Source organism: Peromyscus californicus, unplaced genomic scaffold (assembly GCF_007827085.1).
Source record: "Peromyscus californicus insignis strain IS unplaced genomic scaffold, ASM782708v3 Scaffold_5__1_contigs__length_169319896, whole genome shotgun sequence".
NCBI classification, from domain to species: domain Eukaryota; kingdom Metazoa; phylum Chordata; class Mammalia; order Rodentia; family Cricetidae; genus Peromyscus; species Peromyscus californicus.
The window spans coordinates 12,727,623-12,747,600 of NW_026294573.1; the positions used below are offsets into that span (position 1 = coordinate 12,727,623).

Here is a 19,978-nt window from a genome sequence, read left to right on the forward strand (position 1 = left end):
TAAGTCTATATTTAGAAGATAACCAAAAGAAATATAAAATCTTGAGCTTATGACTGAACAGTAATGAGCCAGTGCTCTACCAGCTTATCAGACCTGAAACCTGTTTATCTTTTAATATGAAGCCTATTAGCAAGACAAGCCTCTCTACCTTTCTCAATAGGATACCTAGTTACTCTAGAAAAAGCAAGGCTTGATTTTTACATATGAAATGAGCTAACAACCTGGCTGCAGCCTGGGGTAAGAACCTGGTTGTCTGCTGCTGCTAAGCTGACAAAGCTATAGTTAGTCCAGCCATCAGTACTATTACAGATCTGAGAAGAATAAATTATAACATGAAGTATAATCCAAATGGCCTATGTATCAATTAAAATGACAGTGACTAGTCCATTACCTAGATAGCTATCTCTGGCTCCTGTGGTCTTCATGGTGTTGGGGGCAGAGGTACCAGGACAGCATCAGTCTTCAGCTGCCAGGCCAAGGAGGTGAGAGGCTTTCCTGTGGAGGAGGAACATGGGAGAGACTGATCTTTCCTTGGCTAGGCAAAGTGAGGCAATCGACTCTTCACTGCCCTGCTTGTCCACAGTTTAGGCTGGGTCCTGGAGGTAGGTTCTGCATTGGGGCAGTCTTTCCCAGTGGTTAGCATTACCACAATCCAGATGGAGACATCATGGTACCCTGTCATCTTCTTTGGAAATCTCTGGGTCACTGCTAGGAACTAGGAGTCTTTGTCATAGTAATACTTCTTCATTAAACATTTTAAATGCCATGTTCATCAGATCTCTGACAAGTTTGAGGACCATTATCTATTAAGTCTATCTGAGCTAAACAAATCTAGGCTTAACCTTGAAAACATATATAACATGACTACAAGTTTGATTATTATAGATGACTCCTAACCTGTATTTCTTAATTATAAATTATATTTTTAAGTGAGCTGCATAGATACAATAACTTAAACAAGAGTAGAAAAAAAAAAATATATATATATAATATAACAAAAATAACCTTAAATTTGTATCAATATATAAAAATCCATGCCAATGTGAAATATTTGAGACTAGTAGTTTTTTTTTTTAGTTTAAAAGTAGATTCAATAATCTACCTTTTAATCCTATCATCTTTATTTTAAAAGTAGATGTAATAATCTACCCTTTTTTGGGAAAAAGATCTCTGAACCTACCTCTTTTGTTTAGTTTCCTCCTTGACCATGAGCAATAACAACTTGCAACCAACATCCTCAAACAATGACAAACATCCACCGAATGACCAGAAACCACCCACCCCTTGGGAATGTGGGTGACCTGTTCTCTAGACTGCTTCCTAGGGGTGACAGCATCTCTAAGGGACCCTTAGAAAATTGAGATAATGGTCAAGTCCTGGGGGAGATAGCTGTGTTATTTTTTGTTTAGTCTCTGTGTAATGGGTAAGTGTAGAGTGTATCTGAAGTCTTGGTTGGAGTAGTCTGTAAGGCTGGACCATCTCAGCTAGCAGCTTTGAAGTTGTTCTGGATGTAAATTTTTGAGGAAACTGTAAACTGAAGCATTCTGAGAGGCTGGATCACCTGGGATACTTGTCTTTATTGATCTCCTGTCCTTTTGATCTGAAAACACACAAACTTTTAAAGGTAACATACATATCTGAATTATCACAAGTATAAAATGTGCAGTGTGCACAAGTCAGCTAAAGATGATTTGTTTTATGCTTGAGCAGGTAAAAGACATCTGTCAATTTTATAAGTCTGTTTGGACAGTATAACCAAACTGTTAGGAGGATTCTGTAGCCAACAAAATTTATCATGTCTCATCCAGTCTCAGAGCTGTTCCCATGTAGAAGGATCAGCATACACGTCACCTGTCCTGTCACATCCGCAGTCAAGATCTTCAGGAGGTCTCCCCTAGTCAAATCTGATCTTTATTAATTTTGAAGCAATCTATAGCTTTTTGTTTCCTGTGGAAACAAAAGCATAGCCTTTCCCCCAAGGCAACGCATTTCCTGACTCCCATTCTGAAGCCAAGACATCCTAAAGTATCTAGGCTGGTTTAATTCAGCAGTTCCTTCCACAATCCCATGTCTCTCAGCAGCTGCCATTTGCTCATCAGCATTTCAAAAATTCAAAGTCAACAATGCAGCATTCAAGATCCAAGTGCCCTGATTACTTCTCATCCTTAAGTTTTTTTTGTTTGTTTGTTTGGTTGGTTGTTTTTTTGGTTTTTCGAGACAGGGTTTCTCTGTTTAGCTTTGTGCCTTTCCTGGAACTCACTCTGTAGACCAGGCTGGCCATGAACTCACAGAGACCTGCCTGGCTCTGCCTCCCGAGTGCTGGGATTAAAGGTGTGCGCCACCACCACTCGGCCCTTAAGTTTTTAATATTACTTTACTGTTGCTAGAGTTTTCCTGCCTGGCCCACAGTCTGGACAAATCTCTCACCCGCCAGTCCCAAGCCGCTCAAACCCGATCAAGTAAACACAGAGACTTATATTGGTTACAAACTGTATGGCCGTGGCAGGCTTCTTGTTAACTGTTCTTACAGCTTAAATTAATCCATTTCTATTAATCTATACCTTGCCACGTGGCTTGTGGCTTACCGGTACTTTACATCTTCCTTATCCTGATGGCGGCTGGCAGTGTCTCTTCCCTCAGCCTTCCACTTCCCAGCTCTATTCTCCTCCTTGTCCCGCCTATACTTCCTGCCTGGCCACGGGCCAATCAGTGATTTATTTATTGACCAATCAGCAACACATTTGACATAAAGACCATCCCACAGTACTTTACTCTTTCTTTAAAGGGAGAGAGAGAAATGGGGCTTTCATAGGAGCAAGCAGGGGTGAGCTAGAGATTCCAGCAAACAGATGTCAATAACTATTTCATGTATACCATTTCACAACCTCCTGAGCTTTCGTTTAAAATTACTTCACTGAAATTGATTGCTAAATTTTATAACAACATTAATAATGTTAAGATTAAAATATGTTGTGAATGGTATTTAAAAAGAAATGTAGTTGTAACTAAAATATAAAGGACATTTTTTAAATTAATTCAGTATCGTGAGATAATCTATCACAGTAATTCCTTAAGTATTGCTATTTTTTTCCTAGTACCCTTTTACTAAATGGACATTTAAAAACCTATGATTAGGGCTGGAGAGATGGCTCAGCAGTTAAGAGCACTGGCTGCTCTTCCAGAGGACCTGAGTTCAATTCCCAGCACCCACACGGTGGCTCAAAACCATCCATAATGAGATCTGGTGCCCTCTTCTAGCCTGCAGGCATTCATGCAGGCAGAACACTGTATACACAATAAATAAATATTTTTTTTAAAAAAAAACTATGATTAAGTATATTTTCTTACTAGACAAAGCCTTTGCTTTTCAAATAATCTTTGCCTTAAGTATATAAAATCCATTTAGAGAACGATGCCTACATAAAATATTCCTACTAAATTACATAGTGGTTGTAAACATGGTCCTGTGGACAAATATTTAAATCTACTTATAAACTTTGGTCTGTTAGATAAAGAAATAACATAAGCCAAGGAGGCAGAGGCAGGTGGATCTTTGATTCTAGGCCAGCCTGGTCTACAGAGTGAGTTCCAGGATAGCCAGGGTTACACAAAGAAACCCCGTCTTGAAAAAAAAAAAAAAAGGAAAAAACTATAAGTAAGACAGTTCATCAAATGCAAATAACTGTAAATACAGGGGGTACTATATAGTCAGTCTTGTAAATTTTGGTTATTTTAGGCCTTTTAGACTTTTTTTTCTGTAATCTTCACTCCATTAAGCCAAACTGTGTTTTTGGTTACTTAATTTTCAGTATAGTAATCTAGGTCACATTATGTAAGCTACAGAAGGTGTAAAAAACAATGATACAGAAGCTTGCTTATTTATTTACTTACTTACATACTTACTTACTTACTTATCCTGGAACTCGCTCTGTAGACCAGGCTGGCCTGGAACTTACTGAGATCCCTGCCTGCCTCTGCCTCCCAAGTGCTGAGATTAAAGGTGTGCACCACCACCGCCCAGTAGGAGTTTCTTTCTTAATGGCCTTTACCAGCTATTCCTCTCTCCTGAAGACTGCTTGTCCTGCCCACTACTCAGCCTCCTCTACCTCAGATCCTAGGAATCCTCTGAGGGACCTTATAACATTTAATAGAATATGTGGTTCCTGGATGCATAAAATGTGATGGTTGGCCAATAAGAGGAACTGTGAATGGAAACTCCTGAAAAGACTGTATGTGGGTACGGAGAGATGGCTCCGAGGTTAAGAGCACTGGCTGCTCTTCCAGAGGTCCAGGGGTCCTGAGTTCAATTCCCAGCATTCACATGGTGGTTCACAACCATCTATAATGAGATCTAGTGCCCTCTTCTGGCATGTAGGCATACATGCAGACAGAACACTGTAGATGTATAAATAAATCTTTAAAAAAAATATAAAATCTGTATACAGAGCTTGGTGAATTTCAATACTGTGGAGAGGTTGGAACGTGTAGGCCCAGAGGCTAATTACCTATCACTGGGCTAAGTTCTGGCCTTACTCCTATGGTGGAACTAACATCTTGTGACAATAGACAAAAACTATTAACTTAGCAGATCACTAGCTTCCACCAATCTTTAAAACTCCTCATCTTTAAAACTCCTCGGCTGCATGTTCTACCATTAATACACATACTTGTTTCCAGCAGAAATTCTAACCATTTAAAGAGTTACAGGCTGTCATCCTCTGGACCACAGACATGCTGCCTAGCTGCAGGTCTTCACCCCACCCTCCAGCCTAGCCCTGCATCACGCCCTCCAGGCCACAACTCAAGAAAGTCTGCTGCACATGTCTCACAGAGCCTGAAACAGCCTGCGCTTCCTGGGTTTCCAGTGCATTCCAGGCCTCAAGACCCCCCAACTTGCCCCCATATCCGCAGGAAGTAACCATGAGAGATTTCTACAGCCCAGATTTCTTTGTCACGTACTCCTTTTTCTGAACTGAACTCTCCAGCCCAGGGGCTGGACTGCCCTTAAAAAATGCTCTGTTATTAATTGTATGAGTTCTGTCCATGATCCTGAAATGTATGTACTATCAGATATTCTCCTCATGTACTTATGACAATTGTTCTGTATGTAAGTCTCGCTATGTATACCCTGACACAGGTTATTACTGTTTTCTCATAGCTAATAGTTTAATATTGCATTGATTACAAATTCAAATTAGGTAAGCTTCAGCTGCAGCCTAGGTCCCACAGGTGCTCATGACTTACTCAGGTAACTCTTTAACTATGCCTCTTTAAAATACAAGTTAACCAAATCAATACCAAAGATTAATAGATAGAGTTAATGTTCCAAACTAACCATTTCTTTTTGATAAGTCACAATCATAGTATTCAGACACTTTGGACCATATTACAGCTATACCTATTAGATGGTTAAACTAATCCTCAGCCTGCCATCTATATAGACTACAATATTGATTAAATATCAGTATTAATTAATCATTACTTATCATCTTTCAGTCATCTCCAAATTTAAGTTTATCTGCATATTCACTGTCCTAGAGAGAATAAAAACTTTTTTTTAACTAAACGAAAAAACAGGAACTGCTGTGGGCTGCAGGAATACATCATAAGAACTCAGCTGGTTATGGCAAAGTCACTACCTGGAGAGATCAAGGATTTCCTCCAGAGGAAGCCAAATTCCAAGGAGTTTTTGGTGTTATTTGGCTTGTTATATATCAGCTGTCTTCTGTTATGAAAGTCATGTGTGCCTTCATAGTTTTTCCAATTGACTTTTCCCCAAGAAGGGCTAACAGTGTGGACTGATCATTCTCTGAACATACACATTCCAGGTATTTGGAGAACAGCCTCAGGAAAGGCTTTCTGGAATCAGATATCTCCCTTGGCCACTTTCAAGGACTAGCAGTAATAACAGTCCACACGCTAGTCTCCTGATTTAAGGTAAATTCCACAAGGAGACACTGCCTAGGTCAGGTTGACGTTAAGTAATAGCTTTACACAATTTAGCTTGGACCCTCCTTTCTTACAGCCTTACTAACTTTATAGACCGCTAACTCCTTACCTAACCACTTCTAGGAATATTTAGATAACCTTCTGTGCTGACAGCTATGCTCAGCCAGAACCCCAGTTCAAGCCTCCCTGTAATTATCATCATTGGCAGCATCCGGCCAGGTCCATCCCCAGATGGAGGAAAGTACCTTATCAGTGATACCTCCTTACTTTCTAAGAACAGACTTAAGCATCCAGGCTACCCATCTGAGAAGGCCTGGCGGATATGCCAATTAAGCTTTACTTCCTGCTTTCCCAAACCTTACCTCTGGTTCCAGATCTCCCTTTAACTATCACCAGAGGCATCTAGCTGTACACAGGTTGCCTAGCGACCGAGCACACTTTCCCCCACCCTGCAGAAAAACGGCAGATAGCTTGAACAGTAGGAGCCACAGGAAAAAAGAAGACAGTTTTATTTTCTCCCATTGACCTAGCAACTTATAGATTCTTAACATTATCTACTAATCACGTTTAAGACTATAGTTGAGGACATAAGATTCCCTCTTTTTAGATATTACCCGAATTTAGCCCTTAGTTAATTCATTTCCCCATTGGTCACTTCCCTTTGGGGTTGCAAATGATAATTAATGGTTATGGCCTTTCAATGTGATTCTTTTTTCTTTTTTTTTAAAGATTTATTTATTATGTATACAGAAGAGGGTGCCAGATCTCATTACAGATGGTTGTGAGCCACCATGTGGGTGCTGGGAATTGAACTCAGGACCTCTGGAAGAACAGTCAGTGCTCTTAACCTCTGAGCCATCTCTCCAGCCCTCAATGTGATTCTTATCATCCCTCTGTTTGACCCTGGAAGCCTGGCTTTATATACCAGGACTTCTAGGGCACAGGAGAGAGAAGAGAAAAGAGAATGAAAGAACTCGACGAGTAAGAACTTGAGAGGAACAAACTGAGATGGGGAAGAACTAGATTGAAGGGCTAGAAGAGAGGACTAGAGGAACGAGATGGAAGATGAGGAAGAGTCAGATGGGGAAGTACTAGCTGGGTAAGAACAAGATGAAAAGGACCTAGATGAGGCAGAATTAAGACAAGAGAATTAAGATAGAACTTAGAGGGAGCAATAGATAAGTATAGAGAGAAATCAGGCAAGAAAGGAGCTAGACATGAGAACAGAATTGAAGCTGGGTGTAAAGGATGTTATGCCAGAGGAATTAAAGCAAGTGGACCATAGAACTCAGTGTGCTGAGATTCTATTTCCTGAAAATAGTCCTCGCCGTTAGTAGTTCTCTCTCCTGAGCCCCTGGGATGTATAATATTAAGGCTGGTGCCTCTAATATTATACAAGAAATCTGAAAGCTAAGCTGTCATCAGATAGCATCTTGTGTCTACGGAAAAGCTGCCCCCATCTCTCCGAACCGGCTCTCTGATGATGTGCCCACCAATGTGTTTTAAACTTGCCTTGATTTATGAATGTCTCTGTTCTGTAAAGCTCATGAAGCTGCTTCTACATTGGAACATGGAATTTGGGGTAACCTAGATCTGTGTTCCCAGAACATGGTCACTCAAAATAGTTCCAGAATAAACTCTTTCATTCCCTTTAAGATGAGAGCTGTAGTTTTTGTGTCAACATACTATTCACAGCCAGGCATGGTGTCCTGTGTCTGTCATCTATCACTAGGGGGCTGGGGCAAGAGGATTACAAGTTCAAGAACAGCTAGCTGCAGATTGAAAGCCTGCCCCCTCCCGCAAATAAAAATAAATAAGAAGCCAAAGCAGCCAGTGAATGACTGGAATTAGGGGAATGAGGCCTGGCTGGGAAGCTTCCAGAGAGCTATCCCAGGTCAGGAAGCAGTTGGATTGGGAAAAGACAGAGTTTGCTTGGTAGGAAGCCTGTCTCCCCACACCCAACAATTTGTTGATATAAACTTTCAGATCAAAGAAGTCCCCTAGGGCCAGTTCCTGGGGCTCCCTTGTGACTATGAAAGGTTTAACCGTCTGGAAGATGTGTCCAAGGACATTCTCAGACAGGCACTGTGGCAGCCTGGCTTCCTGAAAGGACTCCCAGGACTGGAGAGCCAGCCTCTAGAGACAAACTCCAGAAAGATGTGGCACCGGGCTCCTCAGCACTAGGAAAAAGACCAAGCGTGGAGGAGTGGGCAGGCAGGGGGCTCAGGGTTGGGGGTGTATGGCTGCTACCAGTGGGCTTCACACAGTCCCTGTATCAACCGACAAACCAGAGCACGAGCGTCCTCTGGCCCAGGCAAAGATTACACCAGCTAGGGAAGAGAGCTGGGATATTACTTGAATAGCTGGAGAAGTTACTTTTTGTTAAATTAATTTACTGTGCGCGTGCACATGCACAGGGTCAAGGAACAACTTCAGAGTTGGTGTTATTCTATTGTTATATACTGAGATCACACTCAGGTTACCAGGTCACAGCAAGCGATTTTGCCCTCTAAGCCATCCCACTGACTTAGTTGTGTGTGTGTGCTGTGAGGGCAGTGGTTTTGTGCACCATGATGACACACGCCTTTAGTCCCAGCACCCAGGAGGCAGAGACAGACAGATCTCTGAGAGTTTGAGGCCAGCCTGGTCTACAGGTTGAGTTTCAGGACAGCCAGCACTACACAGAGAAACACTGTGTGTGTGTGTGTGTGTGTGTGTGTGTGTGTGTGTGTGTGTGTGTGTGTGTGTGTAAGGGGGTGAACAAGGGGAAGTGGACAAAGTGGACACCATACCCAGCTTCTTTTTTTTTCCAAACAGAATCTCATTCTAGTCTATGTTGGTCTCAAAACAGCAATCCTCCTGACTCAGCTTCCCAAGTGCTGGGATTGCAGGCCTGAGGTACCACACCTGACACACTTAATGCACCATGAGGCTTTGGCCAAGCATGGTGCTTTACATTTGTAATCCCAAAGCTGGAAAGGAAGAGGCAAGAGGGTCACCAGAAGTTCAAAGCCAGTCTGGTCTATGGATATGCTCTAAGACAGCCAGACTACACAGGAGACCCTGTCTATACAGTCAATAAATAAATAAATAAATAAATAGCACAGGCTTTGGATTTAGACAGTGCCGCTCTGAGTGTTTTTTTCCTGAATGAATCCATTGCTTACTTCACTCATTCTCCCTTCTATGGTGTGCTGAACTCGGAGATAGGGGCAGCATGATAGAGCAGTTACAGCAGGGATCCCCAGCAAAGTACCTCGGGTGTCAGTATAATCATTGTAAGCTGGGGGATGAGGATGCTGTGGGCCTCCCTAAAGGCCACCAGCATCCATGCTGGCCGAGCCTCCTTCCCCTCCTCTTTCTAAGCTACCCCGACCCCCCTCATGTTTCTAGACCTCCTTTACAGTATGGCCCAGAAGCCTGTATGACAGAACCTCAGGTCCCAGCCTAGACTGATATTGTGTGTGTGTGTGTGTGTGTGTGTGTGTGTGTGTGTGTGTGTGTGTGTGCGCGCGCGCACATGTGTAGGCTGGCATAGCATCTAACTCAATCATTTTCTATTTAACTTTTTTTGTTTGTTTGTAATAGGTTTTCTGTACCCCAATAATAGGTTTCTCCACCGACGCAGTAAGCCAGATCAAGCCAAATTAAAAAGTAAAAGACCAGGTTTATTTGGGCAAAGCACTCCTGGGTGACCCTCCAGCCCCCAGTGATTGAGAAGGGGGAAGGGGCAGGAGAGAAATCACATGGCTGGTCTAAAGGAGGGACCTTAAATACCCTGTAGGTACGGAGGTGATGACATGTTCTCCACAAGCTGGGTTTGTGCCCAGTTATAAGGCTTGAGGCAAGGATCGTGCAGCTTTAGGGGAGAAGCCACCACTTGGCAGTTTTTCCAAGAGGGCAGGGTTTAGAGAGGCAGGAATTGGGGCCTTCTCAGCTGGAAGTTCCAGCTGAACACACCCACCTTCTTGGTTATATGGGTTCTGGTCCAAATCTGACTACTTCCTGGGGAAGGGGAGTCAGGAGTCAGTGGACTCACACTCAGTCCGAGGTTTGGGTGAAGAAGCTTTCAGTTAACTGCCATCCTGGAGACCTCAGGAATCTGTTCCTGGAGGAAGCGGAGAAGACAAGTTGCTAGGAGGAAAAAAATCGATTATTACCACTAGTCCTACAAACAGGGCTAGCCATGGGAAGAGCAAAGACTGCCGGGGGGAATGGAACAGAGATGTGCCCTGGTTGTATTGGCAAAGTTCTTCAGACAGTTTGTGGAGTGACTCGGTATCAGTTTCCACCAGACCAGATTCCTTGATACAGTAGCAGCACTCTTTCCTTGGGAACATGCAGGTATCTGTCAAACAGCTGGCACAGATTCACACCTTGGTGACTTAGCAAAGGTCATGGCCTTGGGTTAAAAGGCATGGGCATTTTTCCTGTCTAGAGAGCTTAGTTTTAGCCCAATGAAACCCACCTTTAAGTCTACACTTAGAAAACAGCCAGAGGAAATGTGAAACCTGTTTATCCTTTACTATGAAGCCTGTGAACAAGGCAAGCCTGTCTGTATTTTTAATAAGAAATGTCTCTAATGAACTACCAAAGTGGTTGTAGCCTTGGAGGGTCAGGGGGAGCTGTTAAACAGGCCAAGCTATCGGTACCCTAGTCATCAAACGCCATCAGAACTGGAAGGATAAATTTCACCTGAGCAAGCCAAGGTGAAGCACCTTCCAAAGCTATTAAAATGACAGAGACATAACGGCTACCTAGACACCTACCCCAGGTTCCTCCATGGTCGTTGGGGACAGAGGCCCCAGGGCAGCATCCGTCTTCAGCTGCCAGACCCAGAAGATCTGACAGACTTTCCTGTGGAGTAGGAATTTGGGGAGACCGGCCTACCTTGTCTTGGCAAAGCTGGGCAATCAGTTCCCCAGGGTCCTGCTTGTCCACAGCCTGGACAAGGTCTTGGCAGCAGGTGAAGTGGAAGGAAATTTTCTCTGTCCTGTGGCCAGCTTTGCCACATTTAAAGCAAGCTCCATGTGGAGGTTCTTCTGTGCCCGTCCATCTTCTTGGAGGAGACAGGGGTGCTGCCATGAGCCAGCATGTCTCTATTTATCATTTATTTATTTAGATTTTTGAGACAGGGTTTCTCATTGTAGCCTTGGCTATCCTGGATCTCTCTGTAGACCAGGCTGGCCTCAAACTCACAGAGATCTGCCTGGCTCAGTCTCCCAAGTGCTGGGATTAAAGGCGTGCGACACCACTGCCCGGCACAACTACTAGTTTTAAATATTTTACATTGGCTTGGATTTTTGTATACTGATACAAATTTGAGATTATTTTTGTTAGAACATACTGTACATACCTTTCTACTCTTGTTCAAGGTATTGTATCTATACAGCTCATTTAACAATGTAATGCAAATTTCTAGTCCTTGAAGTTATTATTACAAACTTTTTAGGATAATAAAGAAATGTAGGTTAGTAGTTAGTCACCTATTACAATCAAATTTGTAGTCATATTATGCATGTTTTCTAGGCCAAATAGATATATTTTTGGTAGGCAGGTGGTCTGCAAACACTTCAGAAATCTACAGAATATGGCATTTAAGATGTTTTAATTACATAGGTTCTTTTTTTATGACTATGAGACATGTCTGCTCTTGGCTGCACAAATCTACTTCAGAGAAGATGATGGGCATCAAAGAAACTCCATATGGAGTTTACTTTCTTTGTGGCAAGAGTTAGCACTGGGCAAGAAAGTGCCCTTGCCTCAACTGCTGACAGTATCAGACAAGCACGACACACGAAAAAGTGACTGCCAAACTTTGCCAAGACAAGGTAGGACAGCTCTTCAAAATATCCTGCTTCACAGAAAAGTCTATCAGATATTCTAGGCCTGTATGCCGAAGGTGGATGCCCCAACGTTACAGAGGAACCTTGGGTGACTGTCCAGGTAGCCAGCTGTTTCTGTCACATTTTTTGGAGGTGGCTTGCTTGAGCTTCCTGCTTACTCAGGTAATATTATTTACTTCTCGGGTCTCTGATGTTGAAAACTAAATAGTTATAGTTTTCCTTGTTAACAAATTCAAATAAGAAACTCACTAAAGAGGTGTAAAGTGTATAGGATTGAGAGACATCAAAAGATAGTTTTCAGTTGGTAATGTAAATTAGGATAGAAGGTGAATTAGGTACAACCCTTTGGACTCAACAAGATAGGATAGATAATGGAGTATTTTCTCTGAATTTGTCAAATGTTAATAGACTAGACATTGTTGATATAATTATTGCGTGTGTGTGTGTGTGTGTGTGTGTGTGTGTGTGTGTGTGTGTGTGTCTATATATGTATACAGTTATTGTACTTTTTTACATAGTTTTTCTATGTTAGTACCTTTGTGGTGATATTTTGTTTGTGATCTAACAAATAAAGCTTGCCTGGAGATCAGAGTGTGGAGCTAGACACTTATTAACCATAGCGGCCAGGCAGGGGTGGCACACACCTTTAATCCCAGCACATGGGAGGAGGAAGCAGGAAGATCAGGAGCTGAGGCCACCCCGGGCCATACAAGATTTATCCAGTCTGAAAGAGAAACAGGGCAGCGGTAGAGGCTCATGCCGTTAAGCCCAGCACTAGGGGAGCAGAGACAGTAATACAAGGCGGGAAGAGACAGGACTGGGCCCCTTTTCAGTAGGAGGATTCGGAGAGGTCAGAGGCGACTGTGGCTGCTCCTTGACTTCTCTGATCTTTCAGCATTGACCCTGATATCTGACTCCGGGTTTTTATTATTAAGACCAATTAGAATGTGCGATACAAACCTTCTCTTTTTATTTTAGACACACACCAAAAAAGGGAAATGTTGTGATATTTTGTTTGTGTTCTCACAAATAAAGCTCGCCTGAAGATCAGAGAGTGGAGCTAGCCACTAGTTAACCATAGAGGTCTGGAGGTCTGTATAGACAGGAGACAGGAAGTGGGCGGAGAGAGGAAGTGATAGGTGGGGCGTAGGATCTTGGCTCCTTTTCGGTTTGAGGGGTCAGAGGGGTAAGAGGTGACTGTGGCTGCTCCCCTGCTTCTCTGATCTTTCCGTTTTTACCCTGATATCTGACTCCAGGTTTGTATTTTTCAGACTAATTAGGATCTCACTACACCCATCCCTGCAACTGTAATGTAAAGATACTCCCTGGGTGTTTGTGAGCAAGATAAAGTTGAGACACACCCAGAGCCTAGGCTTGAGGTTCCTGGGAACAGGTGAGAAAGGGAGCATACCCGGTTTAAACTTAGGTCTTGGGCCAGCGAGTTACTGAGCGGGTAAAGGCACTTGTTGCCGACTCTGATGACCCGAGTTCACTCCCCTAGATCCACGTGGTAGAAGGAAGAATAGACTCCACAAGTTGCCCTCCTGTTGCACGAATCCTGACTGGTCTTAATAAAAACCCAGAGCCGGATATCGGGGTAAATGCTGAAAGATCAGACAGACAAAGGAACAAGCCACAGCCACTTCTCACCTCACCAACTCCTCAGCCAATCCTGTCTCCATGAATCCTCTGACTGGAAGCCTCTGAGTCCTCAGCTGAAAAAACTCTAGTTCCTGTCTCCTCATGCTTTATGTGCCTTTCTCTGCCCAGCCATTTCACTTCCTTCCTAGTGCTGGGATTAAAGGCGTGTGTGCTTCTCAAATGCTGGCAGCAAAGGCATGAGATCTCAAGTGCTGGCATTAAAGGTGTGTGCCACCACTGCCTGGCTCTGTTTCTCTCCTAGACTCAATCAATCTCATGTAGTCCAGGGTGGCTTTGAACTCACAGAGATCCAGACAGATCTCTGCCTCTGTCTCCTGAGTGCTAGGATTAAAGGTGTGTGCCACCACTGCCTGGCATCTATGTTTAATCTAGTGGCTGGCTCTGTCCTCTAATCCTCAGGCAAGCTTTATTTGATGCACAATATATCACCAGATTCTCTGGCCTCCACATGCAGAACATGGCACATGTGTGCCCACACACAAAATAAATAAGTAAACAAACTTAGTTGGCTGCACTAACCCAAACTTTTGACCCTTCTCTTCCTTTTAGGTTTGCAGCCGGCCTGCCCCCCCAAAGACTGTCCCCACAGCTCACATCACTTGTGTTATTGACCGTGCCACTGGAAATCAAGTCTCTCTGGCAGCACCCCCAGTGACACCCCGAGTATCAAGACCCAGCCAGGGACATGTCACTCTGCCCATGAAGACGTTTGTTGTGTTCTGTGGAAAAAACACGATGCATGTGACTCGACTTTTCGCTCAGTTGTAGACCTCATGCCGGGACCAGGGATATCTTGCCATCCTACAGAGGACTTGTGGCTCCAGCTGTCCTCCCTGCCAGCCCACCTTGTCCCCAGGATGATCCTAAAGCTGAGAGGAGACCCTTGAAGGCTGGAGCTACTGAAAAGCATTCAACTTGGGGGACAGTTGGGTGCTCTGTCCAGACTCTCTCCTCCTGTATCCGTGGGCAGGTTGAGCAGCTCGGTAGGATCTGTTCAGGGAGAGCCTGAATGAGGAGTCTCTGAAGTCTGAACCCAGGAAGGCATCCTGGATGCACTGAAGGACAGAAGAGCCGGTCACGTCTCTGCCCTCTTCCCCACCCTCTGCCAGGCTCCCAGCAGATGCCAGGCATGGTACCAACCAAGCATCTTCTACCTGTCCTACAGGGTGTTGCTGCTGACAGCATGGTTTTCCTGAAGCTTGGGAAGGGAATTCAAAGTAATTGTTTTGAGGCCAGCCTGGCTGAATGGAAACCCTTTCTCCAAAAAGGACGAAGGTCAGTTAGAGAGATAGTTCAGTAGTTAAGAGCATAGACAACTCTTGGAGAGGACCTGAGTTTGGATGTCAGCTCTCCCGGCTTCCCACGGGCACACATATATTACATATATTAATACACATGCACATAAACAAAAATAAAATCTTTAAAAAGAAAGAAAGAAAAGGATAAACCAGGCAGTGGGGGCGCATGCCTTTAATCCCAGCACTCAGAAGGCAAAGGCAGGCAGATCTCTGAGTTCGAGGTCAGCCTGATCTACAGAGTGAGTTCCAGGACAGCCAGGGCTACACAGGGAAACCCTGTCTTGAAAACAAAACAAGACAAAAAAGAAAAGAAAAGAACGAAAAGGACTACAGAATCCTGGCCCTCCTGACTATATGGGAAGGCAGGGAGGAAGCCTAGGGGCCGGACATTAGCTCAGACCAGGAAGAGAGACGGTTTGAACTAGGCAGGGAGTGACAGTGTAATATAAAAACTCGTGTCCACTAGGAAAGTGGATTACTCTCTGCCCTCTTCCTGCTACGCATACATCCCCAAGTTAGTGTAAAAGAGTTTGATTAGAGAGGTTGCCTCTGGAGAGGCCTGTGGCGGCACAGCTCCTGCCCACCAGCAGGTGTCACCCTATCACCGACTGGACTGTGTTTTCCAAAAGTAAAGCTACATGCTACACACCCCACTTTAGTGCGGGATCATGAGTGTTTATGCCAAGCATGGTGACTTTTCTGAATTCAGCTGCTTGGTGAAGGTTCGGGGCTTAGGCACTGTTCTTGCACTCAGTACAGGCAGCTGTCCCTGTAGCTACTGGCAAAAGGTTGTACGGGTGGCCATGCCACATCAGATCACGCCAGTTCCTTCAGTCTGTGCACAGACATGATTTTTACTGCTATTTTACAAATGAGGAAACCGAGGCCAGAGAGGTGAAACTCTTTGCCCATGGTCACTAATTATTAAGAAGGATGGAGGAACAGAAGGAGGAGGGAAGGGAGCGGGAAGAAAAGAGCGGAGGAGGAGGAAGGAGAGAGAAGAGGCAGGGACAGAGGAAGGGCAGTATGAAGGAGGAACAGAAAGAGAGGGGGGAAAGGGGAAAGCAAGTCAGTTTGTAGCCCTTCCCTCTCCTTTCTGGCGGGGGAGGGGGCGCTGGGAGTGTGCTGGGGTTCTTCAGGGAGGCATCCTAGGAGACCCTAACCCTTTCCATAGCTCCTGAACTCGCACGAAGACTGTTTCTAATTCCCACCTCTGGCAGCTGCAGCCAGGTTGCTCAGAAGCCTTCTCCTTGGACTGTGCCCACCATCCTCAGGGACAGAGGCCCTGTCCTTGGGCTTCAGTCCAGCAAACACAGCCCACTGAGCTCCTAAGACATCTTTGGTCTCAGGACAGATCCTGGGCACAGGCAGAATTTTCTGTCCCGCCAGCCAGCTCCCAAATAACCACACGGAGACTTATTAATCATGAAATATTAACATCTCACCAATAGCTAAGGCTTGTTTCTAACTAGCTTTTACAACTTAAACCATTTCTGTTAATTTATGCGCTGCCACATGGCTCATGACTTAGTACCTCTTCTCTTATGTGACCCGCTTCCTCGGAATCTGACTGGCAACTCCACCTTCTTCTTCCCAACTTCCTCTCTGCCCCCCAAATCCTACGATTGGCTGTTCAGCATTTTATTACACCAATCCGAGTGACACATCTTCACACTGTACAAAAAGATTATTCCACAACACCTGAGTAAGTGGGACCAGATCCCCATTCAGAAGGGCAACCCAGAAATTCTCACCGAGCATGGCACAGCAGCAGTTAAGGCCCATTAAGTAAAAAATGAATTCCTTTTGGTTGAGGTGGATGAAATCTCTGGCTTGGATGGAGACCTAATAGTCCAAGCTACCCAAGACATAAAAAAATAATAAAATTGGTCCAGTCAACCACTTACCCCTGGTGTCTTAGTTAGGGATTCTGTCACTGTGAAAACACACCATGACCCAAAGCAGGGAAGTGTTTATTTCTGCTTACAGCTCTCAGGTCACGCTCCACCACTGAGGACAGTCAGGGCAGGAACTCAAGGTAGGAACTGAAGCAGAGGCCATGAAGGGGTGCCGCTTACTGGCTTTCTCCAAGAAGGGAGAAGACACAGTCACAGTCTGAACAAAGCAAATCAATCTCCATCAGTGTAAACGACTCAATGTTCAGTGTCTGGGGTCCACTCAATGGTCTACCGGGCTCCAAAGGGCTCTAATCTGGCTCTGCCCCCCACAGGACACAGAGTCTGTCTCCTCGGCTCTGGTGGCTCCACTCCACTGCTGCTGCTGTCCCCGGTGTCATCCCATGGTCCTGACATCTCGAAAATGCTGGACGTCTCTGCTCTTCACCAATAGCTTCTCCTGGGCCCTCTTTGGGAACTCCAACTCTGCCATATGGTGCCAAGTCTCAACTTCTCTCTTTCTCTCCACGATCCCTTCCATCCCGGGCCTTCTACTGCAACCGAGGCTGCACCTTCTTCAGTGGCCTTTCTGGCCCTCTCTCCAGGAACTCCAGTTCTGTGACACAGTGCCAAGCCTCAGCTGCTCTCCATGCCCCGCCATGCTTTCAAAACCAGTACCACGTGGGATATTCTTACACATCACGGTGTGGCTGCAGCAACAGAGAGAGCCTTGGTCCCTCTGGACCACAGCCGTGTGTGCTGACCCCAGAAGATGTCACCTCAACGAAGTTGTTCTTTTCTAAGTCACAGCTGACTCTTCAGCTCCAGCTGGCCAGCATTCATTCTCCCAGCAAAGCAAAAGTTTCACTGAGTAGTTTGTTTTGTTTTGAGGCAGTCTCACTATGTAGACCAGGCTATCCTGGAACTCACAGAGACCCACCTGCCTCTGCCCCTCAAGGGCTGGAATTTAAGGTGTGCACCACCACACCCAGCATTTTAGTGGTTCTTAATTCAAAATATCCAACAGCCCTGATAGAGTCTTTGAGGGACTCTCAAAACTCCCCTCTTGAAGCTCCACAAGCCAGGCCTCCATCGTCTGCATCACTCTCAACATCTTGGAGGCTTCCACAGAACAGTCCACAGAGTGCTGAGCGCTCAGTGGCTCTTCCAGGCCAAACTTCAGGTGCTACCATGGTCCTCCCCAAAAATACGCTATCAGTTTGCCACAGCAGATGTGGCACTAATTTTTTTCTTAGTTGGGATTTATGAAGTAACTTGGAGAGTGTCTTAGTTAGTGTCACACTGTCACACTGAGGCAAGCTTGAGAAAAAGAGACCTCAAAGCCCATCCCCACAGTGACACACTTCCTCCAACAAGGCCACAACTCCTAATAGCGCCACTCCTTTTGGGGGCCATTTTCTTTCAAACCATCACAGAGAGAAAGGCTTTATTCACCTTACAGCTTATAGTCCATCATCCAGGGAAGTCAAGGCAGAAGGCTTGGGGGGAACTGCTTACTGCCTTGTTCTCCATGGCTTTCTCAGCCTGAGACCCAGGACCACCAGCCCAAGGGTGGCCCTGCCCACAGTTAGCTGGGCCTTCCCATATCAATAATCAATTGAGAAAATGTACCACAGACTTGCGTACAGACCAACGTAGTTCCCTTTTCCAAAATGATTCTAGCTTCTGCCAAATTGACAAAACTAGCCAGCACACCTAGGAAGCTGGTCTCATGTTAAGCCACGCTAAAGAGGTAGGCGGAATAATTACCCCTTCAATGAGATGATGTCCTTTCCCTTAGTGTTCTGGACCCCAGGGCAGCCCCTGTGATCCGTCCTGAGGTTTTGCTGAGTCCTGACTCAGAAAGGCCCAGCTTTAGCTTCTGGTGTTTTTCTGTCTCTCCCCTTCAGATGCTGCACAGAGGATAAGTGCACTTTCTCTGGGTACACAGGCCTTCCTTAGTCCATCCTAAATCAGAGTTCTCAGCCCGTGGGTCACAACCCTTGGGGTTGAATGACTCTTTCACAGGGGTCACCTAAGACTGTCAGAAAACACAGATAATTACGTTATGATTCATAACAGTACCAAAATTACAGTTATGAAGTAGCAACAGATATAGTGTTAAGTTTGGGGTCACCACAACATGAGGAACTGTTTTAAAGGATCACAGCATTCAGAAGGTTGAGAACCACTGCTTTAGGGCTCCCTCTCCATGGTGCTCAGGTGGCTGACCTCCAGGACAGCTTAACTCAGACAGCAGGGGGGGTGTTTGTTCCTGCCCCTCCATTATCCTCCGATTGAGACTGACAGCTGCCTGCCCTGGGCTTTTTCTTGTAAACGCTAATAAAATTGTCCTCTGTGCATAAACTCTGGCTTTGCTTGACTTTCAAACTTTTCCTGCCTTTCAATTCTTTAACTGTTGGAGGAAACAGACCTGTTCTTGCACATTCTAGATGGTTTCAAGCTCACCAACAGCCCCAGGTAAGGACCTGTTTTCAGTTCAAGATCCAGGGAACTAAGGCTTCTAGACACTTCCTGCCTCCACACTAGGGCTCAGAATGCATCTTCTCAGGGGGGCTGCAGGGGTGCAGTGCTGGGGTGCAGTGCAGGGGTTAAACTCTACCCTCGGTTGCTTTTCCCAGGAGCGAAGGACCAGCCCATGTACAAGTCCTGCTGTGCTAGGGACAGTGTGTACAGAGAGGACAGTGTGTACAGAGAGGACAGTATACAGAGAGGTTAAGCTACTTGCACAATGACACACTGCTCAGAGACAGTGGAGCCAAGATTTGACCCTAGGGGCCCTTGGCTCTAGGTGACAGCTTCCTCCAGAGCCCATGAGGGACCCTCCTCTCTTACTGAGGTTCCTCTGATCTTTTCTGTGCCAGGTCTGGGAGCAAGAGGGACAGACTGAGAAACGGGTAGAGAGCACGCAAGGGGCACTGGTCTGGGAGAAGAGAACCGGACTACAGTGGGAGTTCAGGGTTCCCACATTTATTACTGAACCATGTGAATGCTCTTACTGTGTGACTCTGGGTGAGGCCCCAGACCTCTCGAAGGTCCCAGCCTGGACCTTACCTTCATAGGAAGTTTGGACTGAATCCCTGAGACATATAGCCTGGCCAAGCAAATGGATGGGTCAGCTTCCCAGCATCAGGCACATGCTATTTGCATGGTTGAAACACTGCTGAAGACAGTTTTGAAGAGGTGCACACATTTCAGGCTTGCTGAAGACAGTCTTGAAGGGGTGCACACATCTCAGGCTTCCTGAAGACAGTCTTGAAGGGGTGCACACATCTCAGGCTTGCTGAAGACAGTCTTGAAGGGGTGC

General features: G+C 45.2%; 1 protein-coding gene across 1 annotated transcript in view; it reads left to right on the forward strand.

Moving 5' to 3' along the window:
- Nucleotides 1-14,782, forward strand: part of Srarp (steroid receptor associated and regulated protein) — a 17,402-nt gene extending 2,620 nt beyond the window's left edge. The window contains 2 exon segments of the mRNA XM_052715425.1: nucleotides 14,007-14,215; nucleotides 14,217-14,782. Coding sequence (XP_052571385.1) covers nucleotides 14,007-14,215; nucleotides 14,217-14,466 — 459 coding nt within the window. The 3' untranslated portion in view covers nucleotides 14,467-14,782.
- The last annotated feature ends 5,196 nt before the right edge of the window (nucleotides 14,783-19,978 follow it).